Genomic DNA, 15,147 nt, shown 5'->3' with positions numbered 1-15,147 from the left:
TGACTGAGCTGCCCTAGTAATATGTTTTCTTCTTTGCTGAAAAACTCTGGAGACTTTGGGGGTGGATCCAGGAGAGGGTGGGGTTTTGGGAGGGGAGAGGCCTCAGCATGATACAATGCCATAGTGTCCACCCTTCATGGCAGCCATTTCTTCCAGGGGATCTGATCTCTGCCAGATGGAGTTGTAAAAATTGGAGATCTACAGGCCCCACCTGGAAGCTGGCAACAGTAGAAGGATCAGGAATCAGCTTTTACATAAACCACTTAAATTGTACTCAGAGTGTTTTGAAAATCAAAAATAATAAAATATTTTATTTAAAATATTTATTTTAAAATAAATTAGAGTGCTTGAGAAATGTGGAGGATTCATCCTGGTCTTTCACAATTGTTCAAGAACTCATTAAAAAAAACCCTTTTGAATAGGCTGACTGGACAGAGTAGAATTTGACTTTGTTCCTTCAAGGCACATGTAAAGAGAAAGACCTGCACGATCTGCAACTGTTTGTGGATACCTGCCTGGTGCTTCAAGAAAGACAGGCCTAGCAAAATCCCTGATGAAATTAATGAGAACATAGTCTCCAAGAATATGGTCTGCTTATCAGCCACAACAAAAGATAAATAAGCAAGCTGGCAGAAAATACAGAGCTGGAAGTGCAGTGCCTGTTCTTACCTTCCCCAGGGCAGAAGCACCACTTATAAAGTCAGAGGGGGGGGGGGGACTTTTTCTGTGATACAGATTTACATTTCAGTCCTGCTAGTAAATGGTCTAGTGAAACAGCTGACTGCTTCCCTATTGCAGGTGTGGGAGTTATTTACTTTCTAATCCTTTCCCTTTTAGCCCTGGCTGGACAAGAATGAAAATCCTTGGCACTAAGTATTAGGAGAGATGGCAACAGCACAGGAACCAATTTACAGGGTTTCACTTGGTTAGTTTTCTTCATTTGACTCCTATTAGCTTTGATAATGTATACTTGCCATTAATCAACCCAAAAGAATAAAAGGCCAAGCCTTTATAATGTATGTCCCTGTATGTGTTTGTGCATAAGTGTGCACACACATGGAAATATCATCCGGAGTTCAAGGTGCATACATTCACCTTGAGAAAAGAGATTAGTACCTTAAAGCATCTCTTTTCCATTTTACAAATAAGAAGTTGTGGAATATTTCCACAGCTCTCCAAGATTCTAGGTGTAAGAAACCGGTATGAACTGATATGAAGTACCAATAAGTAAATCACTGTACTGATATTTCCCATCTTCTGCTTTAAGCCCCTTAAGAGAGACAGCACCAATGAAGAAATTCAACCCACTTTGTCTGCTCATAGAGGGTTTAAGAAAAATGTGGAATCCTAAGCACTCAAAGTTGTGTTCAGTGTCACTTATAGTTTAGCTCCCAGAATAGTACAATCTTTGGTCAATTTCTTACTCATAGTGTTTTCAATATGATTGCATTATATGGGCCCTGCCTCTTTAAAATTAGCTTTCAAAGTGTGTTGTGATAGGAGAGGCTCATTACATTCAGGGGAATCTACCATCTGCAGGTGTTAAATACTGGGTTTGATGAATCAGGAGACTCATTCAATAGTGATCAAAGGCCTATCGTAGTGATGCAGCATAGCAATGGTTAAACTAAGACTGGAGAACTGGACCAGCGAAGCCAACTATATACACTCAACGTTCATGGACTTCAACTTTATTGGATCATTTGAACCAGCAGGGGGCCAGCTGTTGGTCTGGGGAAGCAGAAATTTGGATCCAGCTTCCCATTGTTTCAGTGTCCCCAAACTCAGTCCTAAAGGCTCCAATGAGCCTGCATAATAAGGAACCAAGCTTAGAATTTCTAAAAGTGTTTGGCTCTAAAGCTTGGGTTAACATCCCTTTACAACTAAGATGGAAAGGAGGTGCAAGGTCCAAGAAACTAGTATTCATAGCATATCAGACACACATGAAATCATACAGATTCAGTGATTCAAATAAAAAGATCACGTTAAGCAGATCAGCAAATTTCAGCGAGCATGGAGATTGGCAAAGAATTCATGGGACTGAAGGAAAGACTCATGTGTGGTTGCCATTAACTGATAATAGTTCTGAGTTAGAGATTAAGCCAGAAACTGAGCAAGTGCCTGTTAATGTAAATCAGGAGGTGCCTGAGCATGAGCAGAGTACTGATTAGGTGCCGAGAGTGTCTTCCCAAAGCACCAAGGGAGTTCCTCCTGTCCGATATGGATACAATAACAGTGTTAATCATGTATATATAACTGAGCCTGAAAGTTATAATGAGGTTTTATCACTGCCAGAGGAGTAGAAGGAAGCTTGGCTGACAGCCATGAAAAGGGAGTATTGTTCCCTGTACGAAAATAATGTGTTTCCTCAAACAAGCAAGCCTGAAGGGAAAAACATACTTTCATGTCGATGGTTGAACAACTAGCTGACAGGTCTGTGCGTTGAATGACTGTGTACTCAGTATTGAGTGGATTGTACAAATGTTACAAGATATGAATATGCATTGTAAATTGCCAATATCTGTAATGAGTGATAGTTCTGCTGCCAAACAGTTGGCTGAGAACCTCTGGGCAAAAGGGAGGAGCAAACATATGTTAATAAGGTATTACAATGGGAAGGAGGCAATCAGTCGTGGTGTTATGTCAGTGGTAAAATGTTCCAGACCTGTCCGGACCTGGTGGCTTCCAGAGCAGTGAGCAGAGGGGCTGGGGATGCCTGTATGTCTGTAAGGTGGCAATGGAACCTCTGGTGAAGTAAGCTCGTCCAATGGGGCGAGAGCTAGTTCCCCAGATTGGGCCTGCTTGGTCAGTGGCTGCTGCAGAACTTCAGACTGACCTACTGGGCTGTGGCTGGTGTCAACGTCCTCCAGAGGGGTGCAGGGCCACAGCTGGTCTATGTGGCACTGGAGGTTGAGGTCACTCTTTGTAGTGACCTCGTATGACACAGCCCCCATCTCTGTTGTGACCTCGTACAACACAGCCCCCATCACCCTCGGCACCCCTTGTGGGCCAAAAATGTGTCCCAGCGGGAAACATATGCTATCCATTGTAGGCCATCCCCTCCACACCCAGTCCAAAACTTGGGAAAGGATGTGGTCTTTGGCCGACAGGCACACAATGTCCTTCGTGTGAACCAGCTGATCCAGGAGGTCCTCAATCAGGAGAATCTGGTGAGCAGGAGCAGGGTCCAGGTCTCCCGATGGGAGCAGCAGGTGGCTCAAGGCGTTGGCATGGCCCATTGCATTCCCTGGCTGGTACTGCAGTGAGTATTGGTACCCAGCACGGAAAATAGACCAGCACAGGACTCGAGGTGACAGCATCTGCAGTGTCTGGTGGTCTGGGGCAAAGAGGCCCACCAGCAGCTTGTGGGCTGTTAAAATGGTGAAGCCAACCATACAGGTAGTTGTGGAACTTTTTGACTCACATTACTATGGTCAGGCCCTCCTTATCTATTTGCACATGGTAGAACTCAGGAGGTTGCAGAGTCCTAGAATATTAGGCTACCGGAATCTTGCAGACATCCAGTAGTACATGGCCCAATACGGTGTCGACCTCATAAGGCAGGGGTGGGGAACCATTTTTTGCCAAGGGCCATATTTATAACATCATTTGCGGCCATTAAAAATTATCAACTTAAAACAAAGTGCTCTGCTGAGCAAAATTAATGCAAATAATTGTTTTTCTATTTGAAGTCATGTGGGGAGAGCCTAATCTGGCACACACAAAAATACATGACCCACCACCCTAGGCAAATGCCTAGGTCCAGGGCTTTTTTTGTAGAAAAAGCCCAGCAGGAATTCAGTAGCATATTAGACTACATCCCCTAATATTAACATATTAGGTCACACACATATTAGCATATTAGGCCACACCATCTGGGATAATCAAGTGCAAACTGAACTGTGACAATAACTTCTTCAGGCCCTGCAGCAATTCTGGCCAGCCAGCCAGGTCCCAGGGAGTCTGCTGTACAGTACATCTGGGCCCTGAAATCCCTGCCTGGCCCTGTGGAGGCTACTGCACAGCACGGCTGGGCCCATGATCCTCACTAGCCGGCCAGGCCCCAGGGAAGCTGCCACATGGTTCGGTTTGGTCCAGCAATCCCCGAGGGCCACACCAAGTGACCTCGAGGGCCATATACGGCCCTCGAGATGGAGGTTCCCCAACCCTGCCATAAGGGGAGGCATCGCAAGCCAGAACGATTGGCAAATGTTCATCAAAGTAGGCCAGCAAGCTATTGAAAGTGAGCAAGTCCTTAACTGTACTGAAGGTGGCCACTTGCTTGTGGTCCCAGACCCAGGTTGTTTTTTTATCCAATAGCTGGTGTAGAGGCTCGGGTACTGCTGCCTTGTGGGGAAGGAAGGTGTGATAAAAATTGAGGAGTCCTACAAATGCCTGAAGTTCCACCTTTGAGGTGGATGAAGGAGCATCGCAGATTGCCCAGACCTTGTCTTGTACTGAGTGGATGCCATCTGTGTCCATGGTGTAGCCCAGGAAGTCTACACTGGGAACTCCCAGGAGGCACTTTTATTTCTTAATCTTGAGCCCAGCCAACTCGAAGTGTTGTAGCACAGCATGTAGGCAGTTGGCAAACTCTACCTCATTGGGAGTGGTGATCAGCACATCATCAAAGAATAGCAGCATCCTGGGAATTCCTTTAAGCAAAGAGTCCATAAGGTTTTGGAAGATCCCTGGTGCCACGCTGACCCCAAACTGCAGCCACTTTTCTCAGAAGATACCCCTGTGCATTACGATGGCTTGTGCCTCCACTGTGGCCTTGTCGAAGCTGTTGGTAGGCCTGTGCGAAGTCCAACTTCCCAAAAATTTTAGCCCCCACCAGTGAAGCTAGAACATGGCTGACTACAGGGACCAGGGAGGCGTGGTCTTGCAAGGCCTTATTTATTGTACATTTATAGTCTGCACAGATGTGGACACTGCCATTGGGCTTCACTGAGGTCACTATGGGGGGTCTCCCTCTGTGCGTTAGACACCAGTTCCGGGACTCCCTGTGCCACGAGGTGGTCTAGCTCTTCCTTGATTTTAGGCTTAAGTGCGAAAGGAACGTGGCGTGCCTTTAGCCTTACGGGCTGCACAATGGAGTTAACCTGCAGGGACACCAGCAGACCAGTGTACCAACTCAAAGTTCCATCGAATTCAGATGGGAACTCCTCACAAATGCTGGAGAAATCGGGGCTGATGGTGGCCTGGTGAATGCCAGTGACTTGGAACCCTAGTGGTCTGAACCATGCCCACCCCAATAAGCTAGAAAAAGGGCCCTCAACCACTATTATGTTTAAGGCACACTCAAAATGTCTGTATTTGACTTAGAAAGAGCCGATCCCTTTAACAAACACCACTCACTTTTGAAAGTCCCTTATAATGACTGGAGAGGGCCGAAGGTGTGGACCCCTCTAGGGGCACAGTCTCTTGAGGGTCTTTGCAGAGATTATAGAGTAGACTGACCCCTTGTCTAGTTCCATGGTGCACAGAACTCCTTCTATGACCATGGTGGCCTTCAGTTTGTTGGGAGATGGCATGGGCAGCTGGCATACCTGTAGGGGTGAGGCAGAGATGGTGTGCAGTTCTTCCTGTCTTGATGCTCTGGCCAGTTTGGAGTGACAAACATGAGCTAGGTGCCCCGATTTCTCTCTCTGATGACAGATGGCATCATAGAAGGTGCAGGAATGGTGCTCGTGGGGTTCCCCACAACTGACGCACACTCAGGAACCAATGATCTCGGATTCATATAGAACTGAGCATCTCGGCTCTGTGTGGTTCAGCTTGAGGGCATCATCTCCATTCAAATCCTTGGAGGCAGAGGTGGAAAGCTGGTGCACACCAAAATCTGGTCTGTATGCTCGGTCCTTCCCTGCCTTCTCTTCAGCCGCAACAACCTTCAGAGCCTTCTGGAGTGTGGGGTTATCCAACTCAGTGATCTTTTGCCAAGCATGCTCAGTTTGGAGAGCCAGTTTGGTGTAGTGGTTAAGTGTGTGGACTCTTATCTGGGAGAACCGGGTTTGATTCTGTAGCAGGAAGAGCCCGCTCTATCTATCAAGGCAGGTGTCCATAACAAAGGAGGCTTGAGGCAAAATCAGGAAAAACAGCTAGGATTTATTTGATACACACGTGCGGTCTCAGACCAAAGATGGGCGTCTGAGCAAAGAACATTCGGGCGCACAGACTTTATATAGCATTACACATTTGCATTAAAAGCAGCTTACACACAATATTACTACATATCATACCAAAGAGTTTCGAAGCTGCTTGCCTTTTACTTAGTTCCCTTTTGGCGTGCAACTCCAAGCGAAAACCCCCTTTTACTCAACCGCAGCTGTTCCGCTTTTGTTAACCTTCGGTCTCTTAAGCCATTTGCATTAGTACTGTTTTTGCACACTTAGGCTTTTTGCTGCGTCCAGCTTCCTTTACCGCCCGCTGACCCCCAAGCTGAAGCCTCTGTTACAATATAGCATAGTAAGGTTATATAGTAAGCTATGGTAGGCCTGCAATGCACTCTATCAGCCAAGCATGTCTAGGCATGCCTCATTAAGGACACCTCTATTGAGCTGCTTATCCTTACATATTCTTTTCCCATCTAGTTCCATCCCTTTCCCAGCCTAGTCCCTCTTCATTCCCCTCTTTCAAGCTGAGCTTGACCTTTCCATCTGACCCTGACCGGTGATGTACTGCTGGCGGACTGATTTCATCATCACATACATGGGTTCTTCCTTATGTGTGTCCCGAGGTGTTCTAAGGGTCCGTCTACAGCTCATTCCCATAACTGGTAGGCATCGCACACATCCACACACCATTAGACATATCGAGAGCACTCCAACGAAAACAAAAAATCCTTCCCGCAGCCAAGACACATCTGGGAGCCAGCTGGTTAACCATGACAGCAAACCCGAGCCCGAGTCAAAAGCCTTATCTGCGCCCTGTGCGTCTTTTACTAAAGCCCTCAGGGTTTTTACCCCTGAGAGAACTTGGCCAGATTCATTAATATAAAAGCAGCATACCTCCCCCAGGTAGGCACAGGCTCCACCCTGCTCTGAAAGCAATTGATCCAACACCCTCCTATTTTGCAGCACCACATTAGCTATGCTATCCACCTCCTTCTGAAGAGACAACAGGGATGAGGCTGTCCTCTCGAGTCCCTCCTGCAAAATTCTAGACAGATTTCGTGTATATATCTGCAGGTCATGAACTCCCCATCCGGGGAGGAGGGCTCGCAGGAAATCCAATATCCCAGAGCCTCTGCCTGAGGCATCACACCATTTTCGGGTCGTTGGGCCCCTCCTGGTCGTGGGGAACCCTAAATTCAGTACCTCATGTGCCATGATTTCTTTGCGGTGATGCCCTGCCACTGTTAGATAGGCCACCGAGCATGTTCCCTTCCAGTGCAGGGGCAGGTATTTGTAGCCTGTCTTTCCACACACCCAGTAGATGCCTGGAAGGTCGATATATATACCATCCACCAGGGCATAGGAGACATTGCAGAAATTTGTAAGCAAAGTCATCGTCTTTTGATGCTCCCTTACCTTGCAAGCCTGCAAATATGCTAACCCAGTAAGCCACACAGAGGCACGCGGAGCAATATGAGCGGATGGGCCACCCGGGGAGGGTCTCAGCACACCCAATGTGCCCACCTGTAGGGCATAACTGTCATCCCTCAAGTAGGCAAAGGTCCCAGAGACATTTGTCTGCCACCCCACTTTCTTTGAGTCTAGATAGAGAACGTGCTCGCACTCCGTTTCTCGCAAGGACCCCACACTTGGACCTTCTCCAGTACCCTTAACACACCAGGAAAATTGCTTCTGGTGCTTAGCTGCAATTAAATGCAGGTCAAACACCACGTCTCCGGTGGGCCCCCTTACTCGGAAACTCTCACGAGGATTCCAGAAGGACTCTTTGCCACTTGCAGTCGTGAACATCTTTCGACCCATGGTTTGGAGCCCTATAAAGGCAGAACTAGAAGAATTTAATATCCAGTCAGGACCATGCAGGGGTTCCCAGGCCAGGGCCCCTCCTCCTGCGTGGGTATGGGCACAAAGCCAACATTGGGAGATATTTGTTATCTGTGACACGTACCTAATAGGTTCTTGAAAGGGGTGTACCGGGATACGGTCATATGACAGCCGGGACCACTGGGTTGGCTGGGAAGGGTCATATGGTGGAGCAGGGGTTTTCAGGAACCGATTTGCCCGCACCACCCTCATGGTCGGCGGCGCCACTGCTCCGTTTTGGGCCAAAGTATTTGGGAATGGAACTTCAGATGGACTTCCTCGCCGTATGGCAGCGCGTAGTGCTTTCCTACCCTTATGGACGCTGGTCATGCCCGGGGTTGGCATCTCCCCCTTTCCTGGGCTCTGGGGACTGGGCAGGGGCCGCAGGCTCGCCGCCATCACCCCGGGTTCCGGGATCTTGGGGCGTCTCCCGCAAGGGTGGGGCAGGAGCTCCGAAGAGGCCCGGTCCAGTGGCGGGCTCCAGCATATGGGTGGCGGGGGTCCCTGCACCCTCAAACCCATCTGGGCAATCACCCACAAACCTAACACAATGATGCCTGTAATAGGTGGCATCCTTTCCATTACCTTGGGTCCTTTCAAAACGGTGCAGGTAATATGCGGCGTCTTCCCCCTCTTCCCGGGCCCCCGCCAACTGGAGAGCCCGCTCCCTCTCTCCCCGTCTACGGGCACGCTCCCAACACCACAGTGTACAGCAGAAATAAGACAATACAAGGAGACTCAAACAGGCCCCCCCAGCTATGGGCAATAGGAAGGAGTATTGTGACACCATCTATGCCAGTAACGGACTGCTCCTGAGGGGCTGGGCTCTCTTTCCCAGCAAACACCTACAGACGAGGAGGAAGAGAAGCGTTGTTAGCAACAAACCTGCACCACTGATGGCTGTGAGGGAGACACCGATATAAAATGCAGCGCGTCCCTCAATCATGCCCCTCCCTCAGTCCCAACGACGAGAATTTCAATGCATGCACTCTTTAGACAATGTTCTTTGGAATCTTGATCAGCTGGTCGCTCCGATGCTAGCTTCTCCCTGAGCGTAGAGCGCGTCAGCTCCTGTGTGACGGCAGCTAGGGGGGTCGTCTTAAGTTGCCTGTGAACCCTGCCGTCCCGGTAGGCAAGGGTCCAGAGGAGGCAGTTGATGGCTCCTGCGGATTTTTAGTTTCAGTCCAGTCCCTGGAACGGATTGCACACGCCACTCGGGGGCTGCTTGCTTCAGGTGGGTCCAGTGAATCCACCGGGCCAGTCCTTGGACCTTAACTGCAGTTGGGGTGGAGAGCAAAACGGTAAACGGGCCTCTCCACTTTGGCTGGAGCAGTTGGGTCCTCCAAATCTTGACCCACACCTCGTCTCCAGGCTGAAACGGATGGACAGGGTTGTGAACCTGCAACGGTAGAGTCTGCAACACATATTTAGACACTTCATTCATTGCCTGTCCCAGGGATTGTATCTCCTGGAACCAAACGAGGTTCCCAATCTGGGCCGGATCCCCTCTTATCCCTCTGGTGATGGGGGGTGGCCTCCCGAAAACAATCTCATAGGGGCTGAGTTTGAGGCCTTTCTTGGGTAGGCACCGCAGTCGGAACAAGACAATGGGCAAGGCATCGGGCCATTTCAAGCTAGTCTCCTGGCATAACTTAGATAGCTGGGCTTTTATTGATCTATTCGCCCGTTCACATTTACCCGAGGATTGGGGCCGATAAGCGGCATGCAGCTTCCAGTCAATGTGTAACTCCTGGGAAACCCTCTGCACCACCCTATGGATGAAGGCTGGGCCATTATCAGAAGATATTGTCACAGGGAGACCCCAGAAAGGCAAAATGTTTTTAAGCAAGTGTTTCACCACTTCGGACGCTTTCTCTGTTCTAGTGGGAAATGCTTCTATCCAATTAGAAAAGGTACATACAAACACAAGCAAATACTTCCAACATCCCGACCGAGGCATTTCAGTAAAGTCAGTAATAAGGGACTCACAAGGGGTTGTTCCAGTGTGCTGTATTCCCGGGGGGCGACTTGGGCCCTGTCGGGGATTGTTGCGGGCGCAAGGAACACACCTAAGAGCTGCCTTCTCACACAGGCTATGCAGCTTTGAAATATACATCTGCCTATCCAGCAATTCAGCTAGTGATGTTTTCCCAAAATGTGTTCCCTCATGAGCCTGGATCACCAGGGGCCAAGCCAGTGCCTCGGGCACGAACAGCTGTCGGTCGGGCAACTGGATCCAACCCCGCACCCGTGCTTGGGAGGCGCCCTGGGCTTCAGCCCAGGCTTCCTCTGCCGCACTGTACCGGGGGGACCATTCTGCCAGCGGAACCTGAAATACAGGGCAAGTAGGCCGCTCCGCCCTTTCTCCAGCTCCCCGTGTGGCGGCCTGTTTGGCCGCCTCATCAGCCCTGCGGTTCCCCACGTTCACTGGACTAAGAGGTTTTTGATGAGCTCGGCAGTGCATCACGGAGACCCTCTTTGGTGCCCACACAGCCTCCAGCAATCTCAAAACCTCCGCCCCATACTTAATAGCCTTTCCCGCCGAGTTTATGAGTCCTTTTTCTTTGTACAGTGTCCCATGAGCGTGCAAAGTCAGAAAGGCATACTTGGAATCCGTGTAGATGTTCACAGTCACTCCTTCTGCCAACTCCAGGGCCCGTGTTAGGCTGATCAATTCAGCCTTCTGAGCTGATGTCCCTACTGGCAGTGGTTCGGCCTCAATGGTTTTCTGACAGGTAACAACCGCGTAGCCAGCATACCGCCTTCCATCTTGCATGTAGCTGCTCCCATCCGTGTAGTACTCAACATCCGGAGTCTGCAAGGGGGTGTCTGTCAAGTCGGGGCGGCTGGAATACACCTCATCCATGGTCTGGATGCAATCGTGATCGCAGGGTTGGTCGCTGACCGGGAGCAGGGAGGCGGGATTTAGGGCCCCCGTCGTGGTTAAACGAATTCTGGGGTTTTCACACATCATCGCCTGGTATTTGGTCATGCGGCTATTCGTGAACCAGTAATTTCCTTTATAGTCCATCAGAGTAAGCACCGCGTGGGGCACCTTCACCTCCAGTTCCTGTCCCAAGGTTAGTTTATCGGCTTCCTTAATGAGTTCTGCAGTAGCCGCAACGGCCCAAAGACAAGCAGGCCAACCCTTGGCCACCAAGTCGAGTTGTTTTGAGAGGTAGGCGACCGGTCGCTGCCATGATCCCAAAGCCTGGGTCAAGACCCCGATCGCCACGCCGTTCCGCTCATGGACAAACAGGGTGAAGGGCTTCTCCACGTCAGGCAACCCCAGGGCAGGGGCTCCTATCAGTAATTTCTTCAGTTCGTAAAAGGCAGCTTTCTGTTCAGCTTCCCACAGAAACGGTTCCCGTTCCCCCCCTTTGGTGGCTTCATAGAGGGGCTTTGCTATTAGGGCAAAATTCGGGATCCATACTCGGCAGAACCCTGCTGCTCCCAGGAACTCCCGGACACGTCGCCTCGAGGTAGGTTCGGCCAGGGCACAGATGGCCTCTTTCCTCTCCTGGCCCAGTGACCGAGTACCCTGGGACACATGGAACCCCAGATACTTAACTTGGTCTTGGCATAGCTGGGCCTTCTTTCGGGACACCTTGTAGCTCGCCTTCCACAACAGCTCCAGCAGCTCCAGGGTCGCCTGGTAACAGCGGTCTCGTCCTTGGGCGGCAACCAACAAATCATCGGCATACTGGATTAGGACGCATGTCCCTGGAGTCGCCTCGAACCCCTGCAAATCCTGGGCCAATGCGTTTGAGAAGAGGGTGGGGCTGTTTTTGAAACCCTGGGGAAGCCGGGTCCAGGTGTATTGGAGCTTTCTGCCTGTATCCTGCTCCTGCCACTGAAATGCAAAAATGGGCTGGCTTAGGGGGGCTATTCGCAGGCAGAAGAACGCGTCCTTCAAATCCAGCACCGAGAAGCAGTTGGCCTGCTGAGGCACCAGCCCCAACAACACATACGGATTTGGCACCACCGGGTGTAAAGTCACGGTCTTTTGATTCACCGCCCGGAGATCCTGACAAGGCCTGAACTCGCCAGTGCCAGGCTTCTGAACCGGCAGCAGTGGGGTATTCCATGGGCTTTGGCACTCCTTAAGAATGCCGTACTTCAAGAGTCTATCCAAATGTTTCTGGATCCCCTCAATAGCTTTCCAGGGAATGGGGTACTGCTGTAAACGGACTGGTTGGATGCCGGGCAAAAGTTCAATAACGATGGGGGCATGGTGACGGGCCAGACCTGGTGGATTATCCTCTGCCCATACCCCTGGGACGACGGAAGCCCATTGGTCAGACAAACCCTTCTCTGGGGATGACTGGAAAAGCCTCCATTCCTCCTCCATGGGGCAAGTGAGCACCAGAATGCCAGACGAGCGCGCCCGAAACTCTACAGTGGCTTGGCCGTCCTCCTCAAAGTAGATAGCCGCCCTTAGCTTAGACAAGACATCCCGGCCTAGCAGGGGCAGGGGGCACTCAGGAACATAGAGGAACTTGTGGCGGACTAGGTGGGTCCCTAAATCACAAAGGCGGTCCTGCAAAAACGATCTTCGGGCCACCTGACCGGTGGCCCCGGCAATCGGAATTGACTGTTTGGTGGTAGGCGCCACCGGAGTATTCACAACAGAATATTCAGCCCCTGTATCAACCATAAATGACACTTTGCGGCCCCCTACTGATGCCTTGACCATGGGCTCCCGGGGGCCAGGCAGCGGGGAACCCGGTCTGTCCTAGTCATCCCACTGTTCTTGGGGACTCATGGCCGCAAGGCCTATGAAGTCCATATCCTCAGGGCGAGTGTCTCTGCCCCGCCGGGGGCCCGAACCTCGCCCCCTACCCAGTGGTCTACCGCGGCCGCCTTCCCCTCTTCGTCCCGGAAAGGGGGTGATTTGTCCCTTCTGCGGGCAGGAATCGGCCCAATGGCCAAAATCGTGGCAAAAGGCGCATTCGTCCGGGGCCAGGGGTTTTCGGGCATTTCCTGGTCCCGCCGGGTGTCTTGCCCGAGTCTGCCTCCCTTCCCGAGGGCCTCGATTTCCACCATGGGCCCCTATGGCGGAAGCCAGCAAGGCCGCTTTCACTTTAAGCTTGCGGTCTTCAGCCTTTTTGGTTTCCTGCTCCCGATTAACAAACACCTTCTGAGCTATTTCCAACAGCTGAGTAATGTTCATGCCGGCAAAGCCTTCTTGCTTCTGCAATTTTCGCTTAATGTCACTAGCTGCTTGACTTACAAAGGCACAATTTACCATGCGTAGATTATCGGGATGTTCAGGGTCAAAAGGCGAGTACAAGCGGTAGGCCTCATACAAGCGCTCAAGGAAGGCTCCCGGGGCCTCATCGGGCTTCTGGAGAACCTCCCCAATTTTTGTCATGTTGGTGGCCTTTTTCCCTGCCTCCTGCAGGCCTGCCAGCAAATAACCCCTATAGGACTTCAGGAGGTTCATATGATCTGTATTATTCGGGTCCCAGGCGGGGTCAGTCTCTGGGAAGTGCTCTGCTAGCCACCGGGCACGGTCGGCTTGATCAGCGGGGGTAGCCTCCTCGACCTTCTTCTTGGCCGCCCTTAAAATACGCTGATGCTCCTCTGTTGTAAAGAGGGTCAGGAGGAGCTGTTGGCAATCCAGATAGGTTGGGCTGTGGGTTCCCATAATGCTAGTAAGCAAATTGGTGAGGGCTTCTGGTTTTTCAGTATAGGAGGCGACATGGGTCTTCCAGTTAAGAAGGTCGGCGGAGGAGAAGGGAGTATAAATATACCGGCTCTGACCCCCCTCGATCCTCCCATTTTGGCCCAAAAATTGTGGCGTCTGGACCTGCCGCAGCGGCATCACGCGCGCTACTGCAAACTGCGAGGAGGGACCGGGGGTGGACAGAACCGGGTCAGAACCCGGTGGGGCTCCTTCCTCGTCCTCCGACGCCGGGGTCTTCACCCGCGGTGCACTGCCGGAGCCCTGTGGGTCTGGATCAAGGTCGAGCGGGCCCCGGGCCGCCGAAAACGAGGCAGCCCTTGCTCGTGCCCTTTGCTCCTGGAGCCGCGTGATGGTGGGGCTCCACTCGGCCCTCCAGCCCAACTCTATCGGGGAGGGCCGGGTCGGGGCCTCCTTCTGAGATCTCGTGACCATGGGGTGCTGTCTGGCCCCCTGGGCCTGAGGGGGCTGCGGGACCGGCCGGGGCGTCACCACCGGCGAGGCCGCCGCCGGCCCCACAGCGGGTCCCGGGGGAGGCACGGCCGGGGGCGGCACCGGCACGTAAGGGGGCGGCCAATCCAGCTCCAATGGATCTGGGCCCGGATCCAAAACAGGGTACAGGGGCTTTGCTATGGGCTTCGGCCGACCCGGTGGCGCCCCTCCAGCCCCCTGTGGCTGCATCCCCGACACGGCATTTTGAGGCTCATGCTGCAATGGACACAACCGACCAGACCTCATTTCTTTAGCACACTGCTTCAACCAAGGGGTTTTTTTTAGCAGCACGGCCAACCATGAGTCAATATATGGGAACTGGTCCGGGTAGTCCCGTGGCGAGGCCATGACCACCTGGTAGACCGCGCGGGCCACCCCAGCAGAAAATGTGCCCTCCGGTGGCCACCCGACACCAAAGGCCGGCCATTCAGATTCACAAAACAACTTCAACTTGGAAGGAGTCAATCTATGCCTCCCATAGTCACCAGTATACCCCTCCTGGAAGTGGTTCAGCATACACTCCAGAGGGGTGGTGGACTGGGCAGCACCCATTTCGACTAATCCTTCTCAGGTGGTGGGTCCCACCGGTACCGCCCCAGAGGCAATGGGGCGTCCCGCCACTCAAGTGCGAGCGGGGGGGGGCAGAGGGGAGAGTGGCGAGAGCGGCGACAACGGGGAGCCCAAGAAGGGCAAATCCCTCCCGGACGACGAGGGGGGGTCTGGTTCCACCTGCAGTGGAAGGGGGGAGGGCGCGTCCCTTCTTGGACACCGAGTGCAATGCAGAAGATGGAAAGCCTCCAAAGAAAATTTGCTGGGAGTCGGCTGATGGACCCACCCCTCTACAATGCTAAGGGTTTCTGCAGAGCCCTCGGCGGTGGGTCGAACGGGAACAGCGCTCTTTTTGTTAATTCTCCAAACAAGCAAGGGGTCCCTCCCGGTTTTTCTCAGAAAATACCAACGCGCCCAATT

At 51.9% G+C, this 15,147-nt stretch overlaps 1 protein-coding gene across 1 annotated transcript; it reads right to left on the bottom strand.

The window, feature by feature from the left end:
- Positions 1–9,099: 9,099 nt before the first annotated feature.
- Positions 9,100–14,730, bottom strand: LOC132588862 (uncharacterized). The gene is made up of 2 exons (XM_060261325.1): positions 12,843–14,730; positions 9,100–12,461 (listed from the first exon to the last, which is right to left on the bottom strand). Exons 1-2 carry the CDS (start codon positions 14,728–14,730, stop codon positions 9,100–9,102), a joined length of 5,250 nt encoding a protein of 1,749 aa, XP_060117308.1.
- Between the last annotated feature and the right edge of the window lie 417 nt (positions 14,731–15,147).

Source organism: Heteronotia binoei, chromosome 21 (assembly GCF_032191835.1).
Source record: "Heteronotia binoei isolate CCM8104 ecotype False Entrance Well chromosome 21, APGP_CSIRO_Hbin_v1, whole genome shotgun sequence".
In the NCBI taxonomy this organism is placed as follows: Eukaryota; Metazoa; Chordata; class Lepidosauria; order Squamata; family Gekkonidae; genus Heteronotia; species Heteronotia binoei.
This window is presented reverse-complemented; position numbering and strand designations above follow the sequence as displayed.

Coding starts and splice junctions, on each gene's coding strand:
- LOC132588862 (XM_060261325.1), bottom strand. CDS start 14,730: ATGGGTGCTGCCCAGTCCACCACCCCTCTGGAGTGTATGCTGAACCAC. Junction 12,462..12,842: donor CGGCCGCGGTAGACCACTGG/GTAGGGGGCGAG, acceptor TGCCCCTGCTAG/GCCGGGATGTCTTGTCTAAG.